Source organism: Myxine glutinosa, chromosome 4 (genome assembly GCF_964187855.1).
Source record: "Myxine glutinosa chromosome 4, kmMyxGlut1.1, whole genome shotgun sequence".
NCBI lineage: Eukaryota > Metazoa > Chordata > Myxini > Myxiniformes > Myxinidae > Myxine > Myxine glutinosa.
The window spans coordinates 195,122,358-195,147,811 of record NC_136264.1 but is presented as its reverse complement, the minus strand read 5'-3'; the positions used below and the strand labels follow the sequence as shown (position 1 = coordinate 195,147,811).

The following is a 25,454-nucleotide window of genomic DNA, read 5'->3' as shown; positions in this document are numbered from 1 at the left end:
GAAAATCCTGTTCCCACAAGCTATGGCAAGCACGGGATAGTTTGTCCAGGAATTACTTGCCGCATGATGAAGTGCATCCCAAATCGTGTTCACTTTACAAACGAAACATCGATAGAGAACTTTACGCCCTTGCCTACTGCCAAGGACTTACCTATTTCACTCTGATATTTCTTAAGAAGGCACCAAACCTGGAATATACCATACAGTACTTGGGTGACTAGAAACACATAGTGCAAAGCGGGGGAAAGCAATTGGCTCACTCTGTCTGCATGTCAGTCAGTCTATGATTGAGGAACTACTTGAAATCACTTCAATTAAATTTCATATTTTGAACACTAGAATTTTTTATTTTTTTTATTTTTTTATTTTTTTTGTATACAAGATCGAGGCTCGTGAAAGAGCGAACATTAATCACACAGAAAGACAAACCGACACATAAAACATATAACATAGGGAGCGGTAGACAAGATGGGGAGAGAGGGGGAAGGACACAAACACAACATTTGAGAGCAGGGACCGAGAGACATAGAGACATCGAGAGATCTGAGAGAGGGCGAGGGCTTTGGCGGGGGGGGGGGGGGGGGGGGGCGTGGGAAGGGGGCGGTGGGAGAGGTATAAAACATATGGACACTGCCAGGACTTCCAGGAAAGAAGTTGGAATTTCAAACAAGGTGGATCTGGGGTGAATTAGCGGGGGTAGAAAAGATCAAGGTTTTGGATGGGGGAAGATAAGAGATGGTGGTGAACAGCCGTTTTAAAGACCTGGAGGGAGGAGTGGGATTGAAGGGAGTGAGGGAGTTTGTTCCAGAGGCGGGAGAAAAGAGGAATGAAAGAGTGAAGGTGAGCAGAGAGCCGAGATTTCGGCAGTTTAACCATCAGAGGGTTGCTGGCAGATCTTGTGCGACCTGTAGGAATATTTGGGGGACAGAGCACAGAGAGAGCTGGGGGTGCAAGGCTGGAGAGGAGTCGGTAGAAGACAGAAAGACCACCTACCTGCCTGCGGTGAGTGAGTGAAAGGCCCTCAGAGATAGCTTCATCGCGGGAGATTCCAATAATTCTGAAAGCTTTGGTTTCAACAGCGTGAAGCCGAGCTAGGTGTGAGGCAGGAGCACCGGCCCATAGGGGAGAACAGTATTCCATTGAGCTGCGGATGAAAGCCTTGTATGTGGTGAGGAGCTCAGGTGTGCCGAGGAAGGACTTCGCACGACGGAGGATGCCCAGTCGGCGACTGGCTTTGGAGGCCAGCTTGGAAATGTGGTTTTCCCAAGAAAGATCATGGCAGATAGTGAGACCCAAAATCTTGAGCGACAGAACTTCTTGGAGAGGATTGTTGAGAAAGTAGATGGGAGGGTTGTCCAGTCGATCTTTTCGGAGAGACAGAGTAAGAGTGTGAGATTTGTCAGGATTGAAAGACATGTTCCACTTGTTTGACCAGTCTGTGATTTTGTCCAGGTCTTCAGAGAGTGAGGAGGCAGCAGACTGCCGATCTGAGGGAAGAGGAATGGAGCGGCAGAGAGTGGAGTCATCAGCAAAGAGATAGAGAGGATTTTCGAGAGAGTCAGAGAGATCATTGATGAAGACCAGAAAAAGCACGGGGCCCAGAACACTGCCTTGGGGAACTCCAGCCTGAACAGGAAGAGGAGATGAGAGAAACCCATTCAGGGCCACACGTTGACGACGACTAGAGAGGAAGTCCGCCAGCCATGCGTGGAGATTTCCATGGATACCAAAGGAGGAGAGTTTGGTGAGCAGAGCGGGGTGCCAGACCGTGTCAAAGGCACGTGATATGTCGAGGGAGACAGCTCTAATTTCCTGTTTGGCATTGAGGACCTCCATCCATTGTTGAGACAGCAGAAGCAGCATGTCCAGAGTAGAGTGACCTGGTCTGAAACCAAATTGATGATCAGAGATCAAGCCATTGGAGAAGAGGAAAGATTTCATATCCGAAGCAATGATGGATTCCATGACTTTGCTGATAATTGGGAGAAGGCTGATTGGTCTGTAGTTGCTAGGATCTGTTTTTGCACCTTTTTTGTGCAAAGCGGTGATGTTGGCTGATTTCCAAGCAGATGGCAGTTGACCTTGAGCAAAAGAGAGGGTGAAGAGAACAGAGAGAGGGTGAGATAGAGCAGCAGAGCAGGATTTTAGGACCCGTGGGCTGATGCCGTCGGGTCCAGTTGCAGAATCAGAGTCGAGGGTTGACAGAAACTTTTCCACCTTGTCAGGAGGAAAGGACACGGCGTCCAGGAGCAGCAGGGTACGACTGGGTATGGTGGGTACAGAGAGGGATGGGTTTGGGACACAAGATTTAGAGGCAAACACAGAGTTGAGGCATTCAGCTTTTTCACGTGCGGAGTCAGCTGTGTAGCCGTTTGAGGTAAGGGAGGGGATGGAGGGGGAACAAACACCAGAAACGGATTTGACCAGACGCCACCAGGATTTGGAAGAGGGAGACAGATGAGAGAGTTCGGTCTTGAGAACGGAGAGATATTGTTTCCTGGCTCTCCTGAGGGTGGACACACACTTGTTTCGGGCTTTGTGAAAGGAAATGAGATTTCCTTCCGTTGGATTTGCTTTCCAGGAGACGAAGGCAAGTTGTTTCTGGGCAACAGCCTCACCACAAGATTCCGTGTACCGTGGACGGGAGGAAGGGTATGACAACTGAAGACGAGATGGGATAAATCTGTGCATGAGAGAGAGCAATTTACTTTGGAAGAATTCCCAGGATGAGTTGATGTCAGAGGTGGTAGAGATGGGAGACCAGTCCAGATGATTGATGACTGCTTGAAGACCGTGCCAGTTGGCCTGAGTGAAATGCCAGACTCGTCGACGCTGAGCAGGCTCCCTGAGGATGGTCAGAGAGATGTCCACTTTAACAAGGACATGATCAGATGATCCGATCGGAGCAGAAGAAGAGCAGCAGACATTTTCAGGGAAGTTAGTCATAACCAAGTCCAGAAGAGAAGATGTTCCGTTGACTGAGATCCGGGTCGGGAAATTGACAGATTGTGTCAGTCCCAGTGAGTCGCAGAAGTCCTTTGCTGAGGAGCCATGGCTGGTGAGAGAGGTACCCACACCCAGCGAACTGGCATGATGACAGTTGAAATCACCACATATGAGGAAGAGAGAGTTGGGATGAGTAGATAGAAGTTGGTCCATATCATCAGACAGCAAGATGTAGATGGAGTCATCACTGTTTGGTGGACGGTACAACACACATATGAACAAGAGGTGGGAGCGAAGGGGAAGCCGTAGCCAGAGGTATTCCTGGGGGTGAGGTGGAGAGAGTGCAGTGCAGGGCGAGTGAGGAAGAGAGTTTTTGATAAAGATAGCAACCCCGCCTCCAGGACGAGGCTCAGGTCTATCATACCGGAGGAGGGAGTAGCCCGGGAGAGATACTATGGAATCAGAGACATTATAAAGGAGGAAAGTTTCTGTTAAGCAGATCACGTCTGGTTTGACAGAAGCAACCTGTATGGAGAGATCAGTTAAGTTTGAACGAAGGCCCCGGATGTTTGAGGTCCATACCGTTAATGAAGAGGAAGGGGGAGCATCAGATACAGAACAGGGGGGAGGAGGGGTAGGGTAAGATGTGGAAGAGGTGGAAGAGGTAGGGAGAGCTGTTGAAGGTGTGTCAGAGATTTCAGAATAGCTCAGAGAAAGGGAAGGATGGGGCGGACAAAAGGTTTGATGGTGATTGGGTGAGCCACAATGAGGTGTTATTTGAGGAGGGGGAAGAGCGAGGCAGAAGGTTGGGGGAGATGGAGGTGAGAGTTTGAAGGGGGAAGAAGCGGGGAGGACGCTTTGAGGAGGGGGAGTGAGAGGGGGGAAATTGAGAAGCAATGAGGGTGGGGGAGATTTGAAGGGGAGGGGTGAGGGGGGAGTTTGGGAGGGAAGGGACAAGGGGAGGGATTTGAAAGGGATGGGATATGGGGGAGATTTGGAGGGGAGGGGTGAGGCAGGAGTCTAGGAGGGGAGGGGCGAGGGGGCGTCTTGGCGGGGAGGGGTGAGGGGGTAGTTTAGGAGGGAGGGGGCAAGGGGGGAGATTTGAAAGGGATGGGTGATGGGGAAGATTTGGAGGGGAGGGGTGATGGGGAAGATTTGGAGGGGAGGGGTTATGGGGAAGATTTGGAGGGGAGGGGTGAGATTGGATTTTTGAAAGTGTACGATTTATGGGAAACGAACATTTATTGCAAAATGAGTTTCTTGTGACCTTCGAGTTAAAAATACGTTTAAGGACGCTGGATGGAGGATGGAGTGCAGGAGAGTTTAGGGAATGTAGAAAAAAGGCACTATAGGAGATGGATATGTTTTTTGGGATGAATTGATTTGGTGAGCAAGTCGAAAGCAGCCTTTTAAAGAAGAAGAAGAAAAAGGTGTTATAAAATATGACGGAATACATAACTTGAGGGGAAAGTGTAAACATTGAAGGTTAATGAGTGAAAACTATCTGGGGAAATGGGGGAGAAACACGTGGTCGAAGAACGAACGAACGAATAAGAATGAATAAACGAATGAGAACAGAGAAGGAAATGTTTTTTTTTTGTTTTTTTTTTATTATTTATTTTTTTGAGTTGATATTTACACAAGGAAGTAGGCTATGGGTGAAAAGACTGGGAATACAGAGAACGAAAGTTATTGGATCACAAACGACGGACCGCTGAGAAAAACAAAGCCTCAAGGTTGTACAGTGCATACTGTACAAGGCCTCAAGACACGACACGAATTAACACGATTTTCAATACAGGTATGAAAGATTTGCACCGAAAAATCTTCGTCGGGACACAATATACGTACAACACCATAAATAAATACAGTTTTAACGAAAATGCAAATGGGAACAATCACTTAACTTCGATTTCAAATCGTTCGCGACGCGGCAAAGGCCTTGCTCGCGACACGGCAAACAGACGATCAATTTATGAAAGATAAACACCGAGAAACAACCAAAGTTGCACACAATAACTTCACACACCGAAAGATAAATACAGTTTCGACAAAATACAATTGTGAACAGACTTAACTTCGAAAAACGTGGAGACCGTGTGGAGCTTCGAAAATCCCTGCCGCCGTCTCCAAGATCTCGCGAGATCTCAAATACGAATAGACGTGTTTTCACTTCCAAAAACCCACAATTTAGCAGTACTTTGGCTCTGAATTTGGCAAAATTGTACGACGTCTCTTCCTGTGCGAGTATACATCGGCTGCAGTGGGGTAAAGCAATTACTTCTGTTTGTCTGGCAGTCAAAAAAAAATTGAAAGTCATTCCAAACAGGAAACCTGTTTTTTCAGGACGTTAAAAAGGACACAAACACCAGGCGTCAATCACTCATTTAACGCGATAAATATAAGGTGGTGTAAAAGGTGGTGTTTCTCAAATGCATCAACGGTGGTAAGACCGATAAAAATATATTGCTGGTCTCTGGTCAGACCAATGTTCCAGAATTGATGCGGCGATGCGCTTTTTTTTCTTGGTTTTTTTGAAAAGCATGGATTGCACATATAAAGGTGTTTTTTGTGTTCTCATGCCTTGCGGTCCTCCTCATCTGCCGTGGCGCCGTCCAGAGAGAAATTAAAGATAGCCAATGGGACTGGTAGGCCTTTTTGTAAATAATGAACACAAGCTTAAGTTATTTTAAAATGTATTTATTCTGAAAATTATTAAGTTGTTCAAGCATATTATAGACTGACTTGCATGGTTGGTAAACAAGTGTTTAAAAAAAAAAAAAATACAAACATGGTGTGAATACCTTGTTATACTATTTCTACAAGTAGGCAAGGTCGCAGCATTTTCAAGATACCCAATACCCCTCACCTGTGATGTATTGTTGATCATGCTGGGTTACTTAAACCACCAGCACTGATCCATATTTAGGAGGACTATATGAAAATAGTGTCAGCACAAACTAGGTATAGATAAAAGTCAGTGAAATATGAATCAGATGTGAACAACATTTTTCAGTACACGTTCACAAGTGTGCAGATGGAAAAGCAAGTATGAAAATATAGCTTTATACCAGGTAAAAATTCTGGGTATGACAAAACGTATACATGCAAAAAGATGCAGATCTTGTAAGCAAGTAGTGGTAAAAATTAGAATACTGACGGGTATTGGCAAATCATAATATATAGCTAGGGATTTATAGGATAGTGATTTTGATCATGACGTTCATGCCTGTTCTAAAATGTTGAAGAGCTGCTGTGATAGTGTCACTAATTAATTCATCATGGTTGAGTCGCTGTGGCAAGTGCTTATGTTTTCTGGGGTCATTAAATCCCGTAAAAGAGTCAAAAATGTGAGGAACTCCACACAGCTGCTGTTGCAGGGTTGGTCTATGGGGGTCTAACATCCAAAGTGTATCGCACAGAACCCCCACAAAATGTTCTCCAAGGTGTAGGTATTCCCTCCTCCAACCGAGGTCACCGGCACGTAAGAACATTAGGATGAGGTAAAGTTCGAACTTCGCATTTTTTCGTGTCGTGTCTCGGGCACGGGGCAGGCATTTTTCTTTGGCAGACTGCATCATGAGTTCAAAAGCATTAGTCACCGCGGCCCTCTTTTGAACAACTGGCATGTCTACCACGAATTTAAAATACTTCCCGAATTCCAGACGGTCACTAACTTGTTCCGTAAGGGGGATAGCTTGGAAAAATCCGCCGGAGGACGATCCAACCATCGCAGTGACCTTTGATCCAGCGTGTTCTGCGTCCAGAACCAATTGATCAGCACTGCCGGAGGCCAGAGTCCCATCGTACACCGATTCGTGCACATAAAGAAGACTTGCAGAGCCATCACACGATACAATGCCGAAAGGTCGAAGAGTTTTCACTCCACAAACAAGAGATACAGAAATAAGCGGCATATTTAGACCACAAAATAACTAATTTGACTCGCAATGTTTGTCCTAGTTTTCACAAAGCCGCCATTTTAATATACATGTGTTATGATCCGGCAGCGCAATTCCCGCGAGGCACGAATACTTGAGGTGGCGAGGCATTGTTTAGGTTTAATGTGCTCTATAATTTATGACATGCTCTATATTATATAGACGGCACGTGCTGTTGTAGGTACCGTTGGAAATTTGAAAAAAAAAAAAATTGTTGACATGCAGGGTCAAAATCGATGCGTGCGCTGACCAGAGACCGGAAATATAATTTTTTTGGCCTCAACTTCCAATTTTTAAAAAAAATTTCTGAAGCAAAATGTCAAAGTAAAGATTCAAATAATGTTACTGGCAGAGGCAAAACATTGGCTCAAGATGGAAGTCTGTGGCAACGGATCATCGTTACGGAACAGATGGCAGGACAAGGGAGCAGCAGTCGCTGCACCTGTGTCGGCGCCTTAACTAACGAGCTAATTAACTACCTATATATTTTTGAACACTGCAGAACACAAATCACCTTGTTTGCAGTTTAGCAATAATTTGGCAAAATTGTACAGTCTCAACCAATGAAATTTTCCACTTGCGCCCTTTTTGAGATTCAGACAAAATGGCAGCGCCCAGCAAAAGCAACACCTGAGCTAACTTCGTCTCAAAAAAAAATGTGTAAGTTTAATGCATTGTTTTCTCAAAGATTGTTCCAAAATTGTCAGTTTCTCCCAAAGGAGTTGGCAAAAGCTTTGGTTTGTGATTGTGTAAATTAATGGATAAATGTTGGTGTTGATGAAAAAAGTATTTCTGCAGAGCATCTTCAGCTTTAGACTGCTCCGTTTGACACATCGTCTTCTTATGGATGCCACTACACCCCTGTAATTCAAAGTTCACGAACAATCTTTCTCAAGACTGTACAGGGTAAGGTGTTCTATGAACTCTGTTAACACACTGTAAGGTGTAAGGGCTCTGAAGGGTCTCTCGTAATACTCTCCCACCATCACCGGGAACAACGCTAAATGTTACACATTTACATAAATAATTTGCGTCCCTCTTACCTTTGGAACCCATGGCGGGGGATTTGGAAGGTGGTGGGGGAAACTAAGTAGCTTCCACCTTTGGCTTATGATCCATAGTCCCTCGGACAAGTTTGGTTGATATTGGAGAAGTACCGACCGTATGCATCGGACACAGACATACAAACAGATGGACAGACAGACACCAAATTGCGTAATTTTAGTATGATTATTCACTGGTTTGACTTTTTGTACAAAATGAGACATGTTTATTTCGGGGCGTCTTACAATCTAAAGTTAAATTTGAGAGAGGTGTGCACTACGCTTCACTGGGAGAGCTGGGGGAGGAATAGGAGAAGACCACGCGTGATCAGAATAATGAAGCTTATGCAGAAGAGGAGCGATTCATCACTGATGTCATTGATTGATATCTTGTTTTCTAACCTTTCTTTTCAATCTTTTTTATTTTATTTTCTGACATTTTTAGTCAAGAGTTTCTCATTTTGACTTTGTGTGAACTTTAAAGAACCAGTAATATGCACTCCATCTGGTAGTGAAATATATGGAGTCAGTGAAACACTTCCTGAAGCCTGGAAGAGCAAAGCGGAGCTTTAATCGACACGCAGGCTTTTAATCGCCAAATACGAATGTACATACAAACAGAGAATTGTTGTCTTTTCGTATGAAATATAATTTTCATGATAAGTTAGCATTGTTACAGGAAGTAGTTTTAGACAGAAGTGATAGTTTTTTAAAGGTACCAACAAAGCTTAACAAATATGGTTATATACACCTTAACTTAGAGCAGTCTTTTTCAGAATTTGCATCATCATTTCCCTACTCTCAATAAATATTTCCCGATACCCTCCCTCCGCTGGTGGTCAGTAGTTAAACCTTTTGCACTATGCCACGTGTACAGGCAAAAATTTAAAGTCATCACCCCACCATCGCGGGGGGAGGGTTGGGATTTATTTTGTGGCCACGACCAGACCCTGGGCACCCAGCGCAGGTATGTAAAATTTTGAATGAAATTGGCCAATTTCGATTCTATAAAGTACATACATACATACAGTGCATTCAGAAAGTATTCAGACCCCTTCACCTTTTTCACATTTTGTTATGTTTCAGCCTTGTGCTGAAATCGTTTAAATTCATTTTTTCCCTCATCAATCTACACTCGATACCCCATAATGACAAAGACAAAATAGGATTTTAGAAAGTTTTGCAAATTTATTAAAAAGAAAAAACTGAAATATCACATTTACATAAGTATTCATACCCTTTGCTATGACACTTGAAATTTAGCTCAGGTGCCTCCCATTTCTCTTGATCATCTTTGGGATGTTTCTACACCTTGATTGGAGTCCACCTGTGGTAAATTCAATTGATTGGACATGATTTGGAAAGGCACACACCTGTCTATATAAGGTCTCACAGCTGACGATGCATATCAGAGCAAAAACCAAGCCATGAGGTCGAAGGAACTGCCTGCAGAGCTCAGAGACAGGATTGTGTCGAGGCACAGATCTGGGGAAGCCTACAAAAACATTCTGCTGCATTGAAGGTTCCCAAGAGCACAGTGGCCTCCATAATTCTTAAATGGAAGAAGTTTGGAACAACTATGACTCTTCCTAGAGCTGGCCGCCCGGCCAAACTGAGCAATCGGGGGAGAAGGGTCATGGTAAGAGATGTGACCAAGAACCCGATGGTCACTCTGGCTGAGCTCCAGAGATCCTGTGTGGAGATGGGTGAAACTTCCAGAAGGAGAACCATCACTGCAACACTCCACCGATCTGGGCTTTATGGCAGAGTGGCCAGACGGAAGCCAAACAGTTCAATCTTGGTTTCATCAGACCACAGAATCTTGTTTCTCACAGTCTGAGAGTCCTTTAGGTGCTTTTTTGCAAACTCCAAGCGGGCTTTCATGTGTCTTTCAACTCCAACTTTCACTCCAAACTTCTTCCATTTAAGAATTATGGAGGCCACTGTGCTCTTGGGAACCTTCAATGCAGCAGAGATTATTTTTGCAGGCTTCCCCAGATCTGTGCCTCGACACAATCCTGTCTCTGAACTCTGCAGGCAGTTCCTTCGACCTCATGGCTTGGTTTTTGCTCTGATGTGCATTGTCAGCTGTGAGACTTTGTAAAGACAGGTGTGTGCCTTTTCAAATCATGTCCAATCAATTGAATTTACCACAGGTGGACTCCAATCAAGGTGTAGAAACATCTCAAAGATGATCAAGAGAAATGGGAGGCACCTGAGCTAAATTTCAAGTGTCATAGCAAAGGGTATGAATACTTATGTAAATGTGATATTTCGGTTTTTTCTTTTTAATAAATTTGCAAAACTTTCTAAACTCCTGTTTTCTCTTTGTCATTATGGGGAATTGAGTGCAGATTGATGAGGGAAAAAATGAATTTAAACGATTTCAGCATAAGGCTGCAACATAACAAAATGTGAAAAAAGTGAAGGGGTCTGAATACTTTCTGAATGCACTGTACATACATACATACATACATACATACATACATTCGTACAAATACAAACATACATTCAGACACATACATATATAGAATTGCTGAATTTTAGTACGACTAGAATCTAAGGCCTGTAGATGGCCGGACACATGGTCGCACACCAAGACCAAGAGTTATAACTCTTTTTATTTATTCAATGGTGCGCCTTGCATTCGTAAATACCGTTTTTACAAAGTTTTCGAAAGAAAAATTGACATTTGGCTTATATTTGGGGGTGCTTTGGAATCATGGCAATGCAGCGTATTCGTAGTTTGAAGGCCCTGCCGGATCAATTGGCATCAATTCCACCTCGACTTCCTGGTTTTGCAAACTCCAAACAACTTTTCGATTACGGGTGTTTTGGAAATGCCGTAAGTTGCCCATTGTGTGTACCAAGAATTGGCGAGCGTTCCAATATAAAGTTTTACACAGCAGCTCACGAGACGATAACCATTTCCATTTTGGTAAACAGTGATTGTCAGTACAATGCATCATATTTTATACCGTTGCACTTTTTGGCCAAGGCGACTCATGATTGTTCACAATCAGTGTAGTAGGACAGTGTTACGATTCGCTGAGATGAACAATGCGGCTCTGGTGCAACAACACTTCAACTTCAGACTTACCGCCTTTGCTGAATAAGAAGGGCTGAGCCCCAGGCACGCAATGGTCCGTGCAGGATGATGCAACTTTCTCTAACACTGTGAGAGTTCTACTCAACTTTCTCCATTCCACTTTTTAATATCTTGTCCTTTCTGTCAAGTTTCCACAGTCACCCAACTTGATCGCACGTGTTTCCTCTGGAAAAGTTTGAAGAGCCAGGCCTTCACATACTAGGCCACAAACCACAAAGCTGTTGGTGAAAGTTGTAGAATTCTTCAACTCCCTCCTTGTCACACAGTCGTGAATAGTTTCATGCATCGGAACTACTCCATTGAGCTGCAGCCAACGCCGTTGATCGGAGGCTGCAAGTAGTTCTGGTTTTTCATGGAATGATGGAGGATGCTCAGTCTGTCTGCGGCTGGCTTTGGAGGCAAGATTTGCGATGGGGTTGGCACAGGATAGATCATGGCTGATTCTAAGGATGTCAGCTGCTTGGCAAGTGATACTGGGTGGTTTGCCATTGCCTTCCCAGCAGTTAGTCAGGGCAGGAATTTGTAATTTTACCAGGATGATGGGGATAACTCACCTACCTCTCTTGGTGAAGGATACTGTGGGAACCTTAACATACACTAACTAATGATAGCAGACGGGACACCTGGCTTAACGTCCATCCGAGGGACGGCACACACAGTGATGAATCACCTTGCCTGTGAAACACCGGGATGACAGTTTGTAGCTGGATCAGGATTCCAACCCAGGATAAGCAGCTAAGAGACCTCGAGTCTAGTCCACCCCTTGAGAAGATATGGAAAAAGAGTTTTTTCTTTGCCATCAAATGGAACAGGAAAGACGAAATTTAAAAAGAACAAATAAGGAATAGACTTGGGATACAATGAAAATGAAGACGAGTCATAAGTGAAGGAGTTATGTCTATGTATGTACCCATAACTCATTGGTGGTGAACTATTACAAATAACGCAAGCGATGCATATTGTAGATATGTTCACGGTGAATGGATACAAAATGGCGTACACGGACGACGTGTACCAGCATTTTCCCGCACACGCCATGTCCTACACAGGGACTCCAGAGTAAGTTGTATCCGACAGTGTTACAATTATAACTCTTCTAACGCTGCTTTCCAGTGACTAATCATTCCCTTGGAAACCTGTAAAAGCCGAGTTTGTCAGTTCGCTTTCCAATTGCATCCATTAATCGGTGGTTCACACTGCTATTGGCCTTTCCCTGTGATACGACCCCCTTCTCGCAAGTCCTGACTTGATTCCTGGCCTGACTTGCTATTCCCATCATAAGTAAGCCAATGGCTTGAAAATGCCCGTGCCCACTTTCAGGAGGACATTGACATTGATTTAATCATATATTTCGCTGATCCTTTTTTGTGACATTTTTCAGGATGTGTTGACGTTTATTATGGTTTTTAAAGGTTTATTCTGGTTAATGACTTTGCTCAGGTGAGGCTTTTGTTTCTGATTTTGGTAGAAAATTTACTATTTTCTTCGCGTGTGCGCATACGCACTGAGGGTAGCACTCGATATATGTGTGCACCAAGGTTAACACGACAGATGCTTAGTGGGTGCAGATGATCAGATGATGTCTTTGTTGTTGTGAGAATGCTTTTTATGTTCTTTTTGACTAACTTGTGCCGTGTTTGTGGCCGCACAGGTATATCCATAACAGGTTCCTGTTGTGAGGGGTGAGCAGACTGGCTACGTGAGCTCTTGAAAGCTGGCCGACCAAAGTACCAGCTGCTCTGCTACAGTCATGGAGGATGAACCATTTTCTGGGAGTGATTCTGACTTAGACTCTGAAGAAGAAGAAGAAGAAGAAGAAGACGAAGAAGAAGAGGTAGTAGCAGGGGAGAAGCCAGGGGAGAAGCCAAGGGTTGTTGTGGAAAAGAAGGATGAAGAACATGTTGAAGAAGATGGAGATTGTGATGATGATGAAGAAGAGGAGGAGGAGGAGGAGGAGGAGGAGGAAGAGGATGATGATTGTGATTCTAGTAGGAGCACCCCAGCACTTTCAGGTATTCAAAGCTGTTTTCAGAAAATGTGTTCTTATGTTGTTCATGATAAATAGATTTGTAGCTTGATTTTCAAAATGTTGGGTTTTGTGTTGTTATTTACTCACAATACCCGCTCCTACCAAGAGCAAAATATGGTGTCAATATATCCCTCCCTGCGTGAGGAACCACCTTTTTAAGCACCCTGAGCAACCACCTACGGAACCACCTTCTCGAGGGTGTTCGGTCTCACACTTCCCTCCAGGACTTCAAGAAAGCAGAGCACTGCCATTTTTTGTCATCCCCATTTTTGATCCATGAGCTTTATTACCCCCATTAACCTTTCCTAACCCAACCACTTAACTCACTAGTTCCAGTGTTACTGTTTAATACTTTTTAATACCAAACAGTTTTATTTAATACTTTTGTCTCCTTTTGTGGGATAATGTTTCAATAGGTTAAGGGTATTCCCATTGGTGGGAATTTCAGCCCCATACTAGCAGACATTTTTCTTATTTTCTGTGAATTTTCATTTATGCAAAAACTGATGAAGGAGAAAATAATTCGGATTAGCATCAATATTGTCTCATACGTGTTGTTACATAGATGATATTTGTGTGGTTAACTATAATTTTTAGATATTTGTGTGGTTAACTATAATTTATTTGATGATATTTGTGTGGTTAACTATCATTTTTTTGGTATTTGTGTTGTTAACTAAAAAAATTTTAAATTTGTATACAACAAACAACAACAGGCATTTTAAGGCCATTTTCCCTGCAAGAGCGGGGGTTAGCCAAAAAAATGGTTCTCTTTTTGAGGCAATGTTTTTATGGCCGGATGCCCTTCCTGACACCAACCCTTTTAGTCGCCTCTTACGACACGCAGGGATACGGTGTACCTATTCTAAACCGGGGTACACACCGGAAAATTGTTTTTTTATTTGTATGGTTTAATAATAACTATAATTTTTTTGATTGTATTTGTGTGGTTAACTATAATTTTTTGGATATTTGTGTGGTTAACTACAATTTTTTTTTGATATTTGTGTGGTTAATGATAATTTTTTGGATATTTGTGTGGATAACTATAATTTTTTGGATATTTGTGTGGTTAACTATAATTTTTTGGATGATATTTGTGTGGTTAACTATAATTTCTTTGATGATATTTGTGTGGTTAACTATCATTTTTTGGGTATTTGTGTTGTTGACTTTTTTATTTGTATGGTTAACTAATTTTTTGATTATATTTGTGTGGTTAACTATAATTTTTTGGATATTTGTGTAGTTAACTATAATTTTTTTGATATTTGTGTAGTTAACTATAATTTTTTGGATGATATTTGTGGTTAACTATAATTTTTTGGATATTTGTGTGGTTAACTACAATTTTTTGATGATATTTGTATGGTTAACTATAATTTTTTTGATATTTATGTGGTTAACTATAATCTTTTTGATATTTGTGTGGTTAACTCTAATTTTTTTGATATTTGTGTGGTTAACGATAGTTTTTTTTGATATTTATGTGGTTCACTATAATTTTTTGGATATTTGTGTGGATAACTATATTTTTTGGATATTTGTGTGGTTACCTATAATTTTTTGGATGATATTTGTGTGGTTAACTATAATTTTTTGGATATTTGTGTGGTTAACTACTTTTTTGGGGATATTTGTGTGGTTAGCTATAATGTTTTGGATATTTGTGTGGTTAACTATAATTTAAAAAAATGATATTTGTGTGGTTAACTTTAGTTTGTTTGATCGGCTGCTTTACAAGATTTATCCAGATAGTCTGATTGCAAACGAGTGGTAATGATTGGACTGTTGCAGTATATCTGGACGTGTTGGTTAGAGTTGGACAGAATGGCTTTAGTACGAGTGTGTGTCATAAAGTTGATGATTTTTAGTTTCCCTGTAGTCTTGTACATCTTTCCAGGCAGCAATGTACCAATTAAAATGGGTTACAATGTCTTTTCATCTCAGCTACTTAGATTTGAAAGAATTTGTTCAGTGAAGGATGATTTTGTGGAACGTGCTGAGAAGGTGTTTTCCAACATGTTAAACAGGGGTTTATTTGGCTGATTGTTTGATCAGGTCTTATGAGAATGTCTTTAGACTCCATCGTCACCTTTTGTTTAAGTTTGTTTGGTTTTCATGTAAATATGTACACTTCATGTGTTTATATGCATGTGTGTATGTCTTTTATATATATATATAATATTTTTTATATGTATAGATATAATATTTTTTATATGTATATATATATATGTATATATATAATATATTTTTTATATGTATATATATTGTTGCGGAACCCAACGTCGGCCTATGGTTCCCCTTTGAGGGGGGATTAGACCCCTTGTTTATTGCTGACTGACGTGGTCCCTGGCGCCGTACCGCGACCTCCGGAAAGGCCGGTGCACAGCCCCGTTCGTACCGCGGACAGATGTTAATTGATTACCGAGCGGTGTTTAGCAACCGCAGCACGAACCGTTAACAAAGACTAACCCGATTCTCAAACGTTGGCCAAATCGTGCCACAGGTTTTCAATGAGGGAAAAGACAACAACGACGGATGTAGAGGAAAGAAAGGCAAAGGGTAAGAAATACAAATATGATTTATTTACTATTTACACCATTGAAAGAAACCAAGGAGGAGGAAGGATAATAAAATAAAAACAGAAGAAGAAGAAACACAGTGCAAATTAGCTTACCTATAAACAGTCTTACTTAACCCAGGACAGAACAAACAAAGACAGACACACGGATGGGGAATGAAAGCAGGAACGATTGGCGGGAAGGAGAGGATGGTCCAGGTCGTCCACAGAGCTGGAAGGATGCGGGTCCTGTTCGTGTAAACGGCAAGGCTCGAGGTGAGCGGCCGCCGACCCTCCTCAATCTGGTTCGCACGGCGGCGTTGCTTCGTAGCAGCGGGTCGAAACTGCCGTCAAGCTCAACTCAACTGCGGTGGACTCGGCTGCGGTGGACTCAACTGCGGTGGACTCAACTGTGGTGGACTCCTCACTCATCTGCTTAAGCAGTCCCTCCCAACCCCCTTTTATGAGGCGCGTGGCGATCAAGCCGCCGGCCTTTTGGAAACGCCCATCGGGTCGCTCTCCGCAGTGCCGATTGGTGGGCACGGGCTCTCTGGCTCCACCCTTGATGACGATGGGCGGGCACGCCCCTCTTCCCCGAGCTGACCACGCCGTAATGGCGGCAAATGCAGTTGGCAATAAAGGCAGTTGGCAATGGGGCTTTGGGAATGAATGGGGATCTATCTATTTGAATTCAGTGCAATGGAGTATCAATTAATGGTAGACACAGCCTTAATCTAATACACATAATAAGGAAATATCTACCAACAAAGGAGGAAATCTATGATTGGCTAACGTGATTGTATATGACCTAACTAGCTGTTCCTGTCGGTTTCCTCTGCTGGGTAGTGCAATTCACAGCAAAGACTCAACCATGAGCACCAACGAGCTTTCAAAGGACCTCTCGGATAAAGTTATGGAAAGGCACAAATCACAGATGGGTATAAAAATATTTTAAAGGCCTTGAATATCCCTTGGAGCACAGCCAGGGTAGTCATTAAGTTTGATGTTGCATATAAATTTGAAGCTTTTAATGGTGAAATGTGTTGAAGGGTTTGAGAATGAATATGAATGAATGATCGTTTTAAGGCCATTTTCCCCACTAGAGCAGGGGTTAGCCTTGCGGGCCCCATGACAATCATGGTTCCCTGTTTGAGGCAATGTTTTTTTTTTATGGCCGGATGCCCTTCCTGGTGCCAACCCTTAGTCGCCTCTTACGATGCGCAGGGATATGGTGTACCTATTCTAAACCGGGGTACCTATTCATCCCAGCAAGCTGGTACTCAATTTGCCGACCTCGGAAGGATGACAGGCTGAGTCAACCCCCTGGTGTTAATTTAGCGATCGACCGGGATTCAAACCCAGGATCCTAGGATCCCAAGCCGGCACCCTAACCGCTAAGCCTTTTTAGGAATGTGCTTATTTGATTTATGCTAGAAAGTTTATGATATTTGCTCAACAGATAATGTCTGTGAAATGATGGACGAAGAGCTTGCTGTGCAACTACCGATACAAACTGTTTTGACATAACCCTAACATGGGATTGGAATTTAATTGGAGGAATGTCATGCATTGGCATTTCGATGCTTTTTATTTCATGCAGTAGATTATGTATTATTAGCTCACCTGGACTTTAGTCCGGCGAGCTTGTGCGACCGAGCCGCGTCCATAGGTAAGTCAGTCAGTCAGTCAGTCAGTGAGTAAGTCTGTAAACACTTCAGTCATTATCGCGTGAAGCAAACACACGTTTTTGATAAAACTTGGCCATAAGCTTCATATCTGATGGCTAACGAAGGTGTATTGGCCACATCAAAATCTGTGCTCATTAATGGGTTGAAATCAGGCCTAAAACGCTAAATAAATTCCTGCCCTAACCTGCAGGGGGCGTTGCATCTGCAGCACAGCTGCCCAGGTGACGGCAGAGTCAGCCAAAAACATGACCTGGAACCTGTAAAAACATGACCTGTAAACAAGTATAGTTGTAATCGGCATCAAGAGGGCTTCGATTCAACCAATCGCGTGACCAGATTCTGCACATGAACAAAATGTCGATATTTTTTGAAGTCATTGACTGTTGCTCTTGATCCAGGTGAGCTTCAAGACCTGTGGTTCTATTTTTTTGATGTGCGTTTTGTTCACTAGGCGATGGTAATGGACACAAATCAATGAGATTGACCAGCCCGGATGGACAAATGACCGTTGGCCGAAAACGCCGTCGCTTCCACCACAATGCTACACGGCGCAACATCCGGTAAGCAACAGAGCCACGGAGCTTTGTGATGCCAGTGGATTGGCTCTGCTCAAAGGCCAAATTAAGCTCTCCTCAGATGAATGTGAAGATTTGCGTGTGCACACCTATTGTACAGAAAGCTTCTCCGGCCTGACCAGTTGGATTTGAACACTCGTGCTGCACAGCTGGAGGAAATGGAGCGCAGGCGGCGACTCGAACAGAAAGCCTGGATGCAGGGTCAAGGACCTGGTTTTGCTCACTGTAAGCCTAAATGCACCTCTGCTCATCCTTATTCGCACAACTCTTATTGTTTTTCAAAATCTGATTAATTGCACGATGGTGGAAGCTTATTTTGCTTTGTTTTTTGGAACAATCGCATGTTCCCTGTGACGGTTGTACCAACGGGGCTGTTTCAACATATAGAGAGCATATACATCTTGCTTCTTCATCCCATTTGTTTTTTCCCATTTGCGTTTTCTTCCCACGCCAGGTCCTCTAGATCTTCTGACGCAAGAAGCCAAGGGAAGTGATGTCATTTGTCTGGACAGCAGTGAAAGTGGTGGTGAAGAAGCGCAAGCATGTACCAAAGATAAAGGTAGATAATTAGTACTTAACAAGTTTAATGGAGCTTGACTTTTAACCCTTTATGTGCATTCATTAATCTTTTGAACTCGTACAAATCAGTGCATTTGATAGTAATGTGACAATGATGTAGGAGCAACCTTAGTACCTTATCCAAGAGAATAAACGAAGTCGTTTGTTGAAATAGGTTACCTGAAATCTTCCTGGCGTCGTCCCTTTAATCCTCCCCTTCCGAAAGCATGATATTTAAGGGTACAATGTTAACTTGTATTGCTGGGCTCGCTTTTTCTGACCAACCAGCGATTTTAAGCTTGGATTGGCAAACAGCTCAGTGAACACTGATTTATTTGCACGTATTCAGTACTCCAATATACCTTTGGAATAGATTTATACTTTATCAGAGTCCTTGGACCAAGTCTCGGCCTCATGAGTTGAAATTCAGCAAAGTAAGAGACTCGAGTCCGACCTTATTGTTCAGATTTTCCTGACTCTATTTGCAAAGATTGTGATTGCCCTACCTGTGTTCTAAAGTTTCAATGTGGAGTAGCTGGACTTTGAGTCATTACATTTCAAAAACATCTTATTTCTGGCTTTAGGTTAAACTGTATTTTACCGTCTGTACATGGATGTTAATCTCGCTGTTGTTCTGCTGTGAACACGACTAGTTCATTACAGCATAAGGAAGGGGCTACTGCACTATAACGCCATGTGTCTGGGGATATGACGTGTGGTCTGACAGATGTCATCGAACTGAGCTCTGGAGATGAAGCGGTTGAAGTTATTGAGAGTGATTCTGGTGGGGAGGAAAGGACTGATGGCCATGAAAGGCAGCACATGTTAGGTTCGCACTCAGACGATACGTTTAACCAGGCGGATGCGCTTGGCCGTGTCCTGGTAAACATCAGTCACCCGCCGGATGAACCAGACATCTTCTTGGCTCCTCAGTTGGCACGTGCAGTCAAACCACACCAGGTGAGGCCTTTGCAAGACTGGTGCTAATACCAGGGCTAGCATGTTGGTTTGCACTTGTTTTTGGGTAAGAGCCGTGGTTTGCTATGCAGTAGTAGTCCTATTTCTATTCTTTGACCATTGGTGTAAAACAATGAAAGTATCTAAACACAAAAGGCTTGGTATCGCCATAGTTAAAAAAATACTTGGTGGTTATGATCACCAGATGGCAAGAAGGAGCAAGAGAAGTATCATTTTTGGCCCTGCCCCCTGGAGCCATGGGGTGGAGTCAAAAGGTCAAATACCAAAAATGCAATTATGGTCACATTTGTCGACAGGCTAACCCCCGCTCTAGCAGGGAAAATGGCCTTAAAATGCATGTTGTTGTTGTTGGTCACATTTGTCAACATTTTTTAATGAAACTTTGTATATGCAATCAACATTGGGGGATGCACAAAATATATAACGTCTTTATGTATTTACCTGCACGTTTTTATGTGTTTACTATGTTTATGCCCCAGAGTGGGGACTTTAGAATGACAGTGGACAATACAGAAGATTAAAAAAAGAAACTCAAATGTGATAATTGGTCATTCCTGGTGGAACTTTTTGTCAACTTTCAACTTTCCTTGAGTCAGGAAGCATCAGGATTTTTAATGGTGTGCCATTGATTTCACTCTCGTTGTTGGTTAGCCCCTGGTGTAGCCCCTGGTGTTGGGCTAGCCCCTGGTGTTGGGCTAGCGGCTAGGGTGCCAGCTTAGGATCCTAGGATCCTGGGTTCGAATCCCGGTCGATCGCTGAATTAACGCCAGGGGGGTTGACTCAGCCTGTCATCCTTCCGAGGTCGGCAAATTGAGTACCAGTTCACTGGTAATTCCCTGTTTGTCGTAAAAAGGCGACAAAAAGGGTTGGCGGCAGGAAGGGCATCCGGCCGTAAAACATTGCTTCAAAAAGGGGACCCAAAAACAACAACAACCATGGTCCCCGAAAAAGGCCAACCCCCGCTTGCAGGGAAAAATGCCCTCTGAAGGTGTTTTTTTTTGTTTTTTTTTGGGATTAATTTCCTGTACCTTGTGCTACAGATAGGTGGGATCCGTTTCCTCTACGACAACTTGGTGGAGTCACTGGAACGGTTTCGCTCCACCAGTGGTTTTGGTTGCATTCTAGGACACAGCATGGGCCTGGGCAAAACGCTCCAGGTCATTTCGTTCATCGATGCCCTACTTGAACACACGGACGCTCGTACTGTCCTCGCCATTGTGCCAGTAGGCTTTTTACCATCTTATGATGCACTTCCACCATTCCCTTTTTACCACCCCCTGATACACTTGCACCATTCCATTTTTACCACCTCCTGGAATGCTTACACAACTCCCTTTTTCTTGCTTTTGGTAACTTTACACATTCCTATCTACAGTGCCTTCAGAAAGTATTCACACCCCTTGGACTTTTTCACATTTTGTTGTGTTACAACTTGAATTTAAAATCGATTAAATTGAGATTTTTTTTGTCACTGATCTACACATAAAATCCCATACTGTCAAAGTGGATTTTCTTTTTAAAAACTTTTACAAAAGAATTAAAAATGAAATACAGAAATATCGAACTTAAATAAATTTTCAACCCCCTGAGTCAATACTTCGTAGAAGCGCCTTTGGCAGCGACTCCAGCTGTGAGCGTTCATGGCTTTGTCTGTCAGTTTTGCACATCTGGATTTGGGGAGTTTCTCCTATTCTTCCTTGCAGATTTGCTCAAGCTCTGTCAAGTTGGATGGGGAGTGTCGGTGAACAGCAATCTTCAAATCTTTCCACAGATTAATCAATGTGATTCAAGTCTGGTCTTTGGTTGGGCCACTCAAGGACTTTCACATTCTTGTTCTGAAGCCATTCATTCCAGTGTTCCTTTGGCTGTACTCTTGGGGGTCATTATCCTGTTGGAATGTAAAGTTAGCACTCTGAAGCAGGTTCTCCTCAGGGATTTGCCTGTATTTGGCTCCATTCATTGTTCCCTCTATCCTTACAAGTCTCCCAGTCTCTGCAGCTGAAAAGCATCCCCATGCTTCATGGTAGGGATGGTGTTAGATGGGTGATGAGCTGTGCTCGGTTTCCTCCAGCCCTAGCGCTTTGCATTCAGGCCAAAGAGTTCAATTTTAGTCTCATCAGACCACAGAATATTTTGCCTCATACTCTCTGTCTTTCACGTGGTTTTTTTTTTTTTACAAACTCCAGGCGTGCTGTTATGTGCCTTTTTCTCAGGAGTGGCTTCCGTCTGGCCACTCTCCCATAAATCTTAGATGTGTGAAGTGCTGCAGAGACTTGGCTTTCCCGCAGGTTCTCCCATCTCAGCCAAGAAACTCTGCAGTTCTGTCAGAGTGGTTGTTGGGTTATTCGTCACCTTCCCTGACCAAGGTGCTTCTTTCCCGGTTGCTCAGTTTGTTCGGACGGCCAGCTCCAGGAAGAGTCTGGGTGGTTCCATACTTTTCCATTCCTCATGATGGAGCTCACTGTGCTCTTGGGAACTTTCAACACTCTAAAAATTGTTTTATACCCTTCCCCAGATCTACACCTGCTCATAATTATATCTCGGAGTTCTACGGACAGTTCCTTGGACTTCAATGTAGTTTCTGCTCGACATGCACTGTCAACTGTGTGACCTTATATAGGAAGGTGTGTTTCTTTTCTAAACTTGTTCAATCAATTGGATTAGCCACAGGTGGACTCCATTCAAGTTGTAGTCATTTCAAGGACAATCAAAAGAAATTGGATGCACCTGAGCTCATTTTGGAGTGTCATAGAAAGGGGGTTGAATACTTATTGTCTAGACATTTCAGATTTTCATTTTAAATTATTTTGTAAAAAGTTTTTTTTTAAATCCTCTGACATTACGGGGTATTATGTGTCGTTCAGTGACAACTCATCTAAATTTAATCCATTTTAAATTCAGACTGTAACAACAAATTGTGAAAAAAGTCAAGGGGTGTGAATATTTTATGAAGGAACTGTATTTTTTAAATTATATTACCAAAGTAAATCCAAATGTTTAGGGCATAGTTTTGTGCCACCTGCCAAGCAAACTTGTCATTCTCAACATGTGCAGGTAAATACTCTACAAAATTGGTTAGCGGAGTTTAACTACTGGATGCCCTCAGCTGACCACGTGCCCACAAATGGTGACAACAACGACATCCAGCCTCGTACGTTCAAGGTTCACATACTCAATGATGATTGCAAGTATGTACCACTATTGCACATTTGCTTCCCTCACTGAATGAATTTCCTTGTGATACTCTCACTGTCAAGTCATTCCTTGGTGTGAATATTCCAGCCGCATTTACTTCATCACTTCTCTTCAATGAGTGATTCCCATTGGTTGAAAAATCTGTGAGATGCATTATTTCTAAATGCTGAGTGTAAAACCAACATGATGATTGCAAAAAAAAACTAGAACACCACTCAGTCGAGCGCATACTCCCGCCATGGGTTTAGTTGGAATAATATGTTTTGTTTAACATCCCCTCTCCCCAAAAACAATAAATGAAAAAGAAAGTAAGCCCTAACTGTCAGAGAATTAATTTTGATATATCTCGGAATTAGAGGAGAAAAACATCATTTAAGAATAAGAATAAAAGCTTTAATGCAGTGAAACAGAAAAAATCTTTCCCAAAAAAATTCCTGGATCCGGAATAATATCCTGAGCTTCACCAAAAACTAATCAATTCTTCCTTATCCCAAGGGTAATCATCCCACCAACTTTCATCCAAATCCGTTCAGAACTTTTCCAGATATCTTGTTCACAAACAAACACACGAATATACGGACACACACACACACACACACACACACACACACACACACACACACACACACACACACACACACACAGACGGACACGATCGAATGCATTACTCCCTTGAGGGAGTAAACATTGGGATTTATTTAATTACTCTAATTCTTTTTCTACTTTTTGTTGTGGTCGGTCGAAATATGTTGTGGTTACATGATTGTTGCTGTTTAGCTGTTTATGTGTGTAAGATTTAAGAGTTTTTAAGTTTGTGTGTAAGCTGTTGATGCATAACCTCTACAAGGTTACATTGGAATCGATAGCCAAGAATGTGGAAGCTGAACTCTGCAAACAGGAATGCGCTCCAAAAGGATACCTATCATGCGCAATAATTACCGTTTGTTTCCATGGTAACTACATTTCTGCAGATTTCTGTACGAGTGAGGTAACCTTGCAAGGCCTCGCCATAAGAGCACCCAAGCACCACTTGATGAAGACCATTGGTTGGTCATTGATTACCTAATGGACAAAGCTATTGATTGCCTTGGGAACCGGAACATTGTGGAAACAGTGTATGATTTTGGGGCAGCAAGCGATGAAAGGTGACTGGGCAGAGTGCAGGTGGTGTGTGGCTGAAACCAGTGAACGTCTGGGCACGGTTCTGAGCCACAGCAGTTTGTCGAAACCCTGATGGTGTTTGTTTATTCCCAAACCTGTCGGGTGCATCATGTTTTCCATCCGACTGATGCTGCCTGCTGCCGATGTAACAGTCGCCAGTTACACGACCTCGCTGTCATCACTAACCGTGTGTGTGTGTTCCATTACCAACTGGAAGGGCCCTCAATAGAGCACATAGCAAAAAAAAAATGTTTTGGATGGATTTGGACGAAACTTGGTAGACAGCTTCGGTGCGTGACAAGGACGAATTGATTCGATTTTGGTGAAGATCCGAATATGGACCCAGACATGAGAATTTTAAAATATTTTATGTTATGTTGTTATTATTTTATATTTTATGTTTTATTTTATGAAGGAAGTCAGCCTTCTTCACCTGAAAAACATTGCCCGTCTCCGCTCATCCCTCTCCTCCACGGCTGCAGAAACCCTCATCCACGCCTTCATCACCTCCCGTCTGGACTACTGCAACAGCCTCCTCTATGGTTCACCCTCAAAAATCACCAATAAACTCCAATACATTCAGAACTCCGCTGCCCGTCTACTCACCCATTCCCGGACCCGTGACCACATCACCCCCGTCCTTTACAAGCTTCACTGGCTCCCCATCCCCCAGAGAATCCAGTACAAAATCCTCCTCTTGACATACAAAGCCCTCCATAACCTGGCCCCATCCTACCTGGCTGACCTCCTCTCCAGACACACTCCCACCCGCAACCTCCGCTCTGCTGGTACCAACCTTCTGACCCCCCCCATCCGGACCAAATTCAGATCCTGGGGGGACAGGACCTTCTCCATCGCTGCTCCCACCCTCTGGAACTCACTACCTCACACCATCAGAGACTCCTCCTCACTCACCACATTCAAAACATCACTAAAGACCCACCTGTTCAACACTGCATTCAACATTCAACCCACAGCATTTAACCCCTGACTATCTCTTCTCCTTCTCCCTCCTTTTGCTTTAAATATTTCCCTATTGATTCTTGTCTTTTTGCAATTGTTGTTTTCATGTATTGTTATGCATTATGTTTTGCACTCTGTCAAAGCACCTTTGGGCTTCTTGAAAAGCGCTATACAAAATAAATGCATTATTATTATTATTATTATTAATTATTATTATTATTATTATTATTATTATGTGATTCTTCACCATTGAGTGATAGGCCAAAACAATAAAATAAATAAATTTAAAAAACCACCTTTAGAGGCCATTTTTCCCCGCAAGCGGGGGTTGGCCTTTTTCGGGAACCGTGGTTGTTGTTGTTTTTCGGTCCCCTTTTTGAAGCAATGTTTTACGGCCGGATGCCCTTCCTGACGCCAACCCTTTTTGCCGCCTTTAACGACAAACAGGGAATTACCAGTGAACTGGTCCTCAATTAGCCGACCTCGGAAGGATGACAGGCTGAGTCAACCCCCCTGGCGTTAATTCAGCGATCGACCAAGGATTCGAACCCAGGATCCTAGGACAATATATTGCATGATATTTCAAAAAGCTGTGGACCGATTACGACAAAACTTGGGGGACGAGTTGGTTGGTGACGAGAGCAAGCCAATTCGATTTTGGTTCAGGTCCAAATCCAGATCCGGCCTATCATTGCGATACAAAAC

General features: G+C 43.0%; 1 protein-coding gene across 2 annotated transcripts in view; it reads left to right on the top strand.

Moving 5' to 3' along the window:
• The window catches only part of RAD54L2 (RAD54 like 2), a 90,959-nt gene that overhangs the window by 4,019 nt on the left and 61,486 nt on the right, over nucleotides 1-25,454 (top strand). For both annotated transcript variants that reach the window (XM_068114183.2, XM_068114184.2), the window contains exons 2-8: nucleotides 12,691-13,051; nucleotides 17,771-17,879; nucleotides 17,995-18,119; nucleotides 18,349-18,453; nucleotides 19,180-19,412; nucleotides 20,471-20,653; nucleotides 22,485-22,618. In XM_068114183.2, the coding sequence (XP_067970284.2) occupies nucleotides 12,790-13,051; nucleotides 17,771-17,879; nucleotides 17,995-18,119; nucleotides 18,349-18,453; nucleotides 19,180-19,412; nucleotides 20,471-20,653; nucleotides 22,485-22,618 (1,151 nt within the window). In that variant the 5' untranslated portion in view covers nucleotides 12,691-12,789. The remainder of the gene's footprint in view (nucleotides 1-12,690; nucleotides 13,052-17,770; nucleotides 17,880-17,994; nucleotides 18,120-18,348; nucleotides 18,454-19,179; nucleotides 19,413-20,470; nucleotides 20,654-22,484; nucleotides 22,619-25,454) is intronic.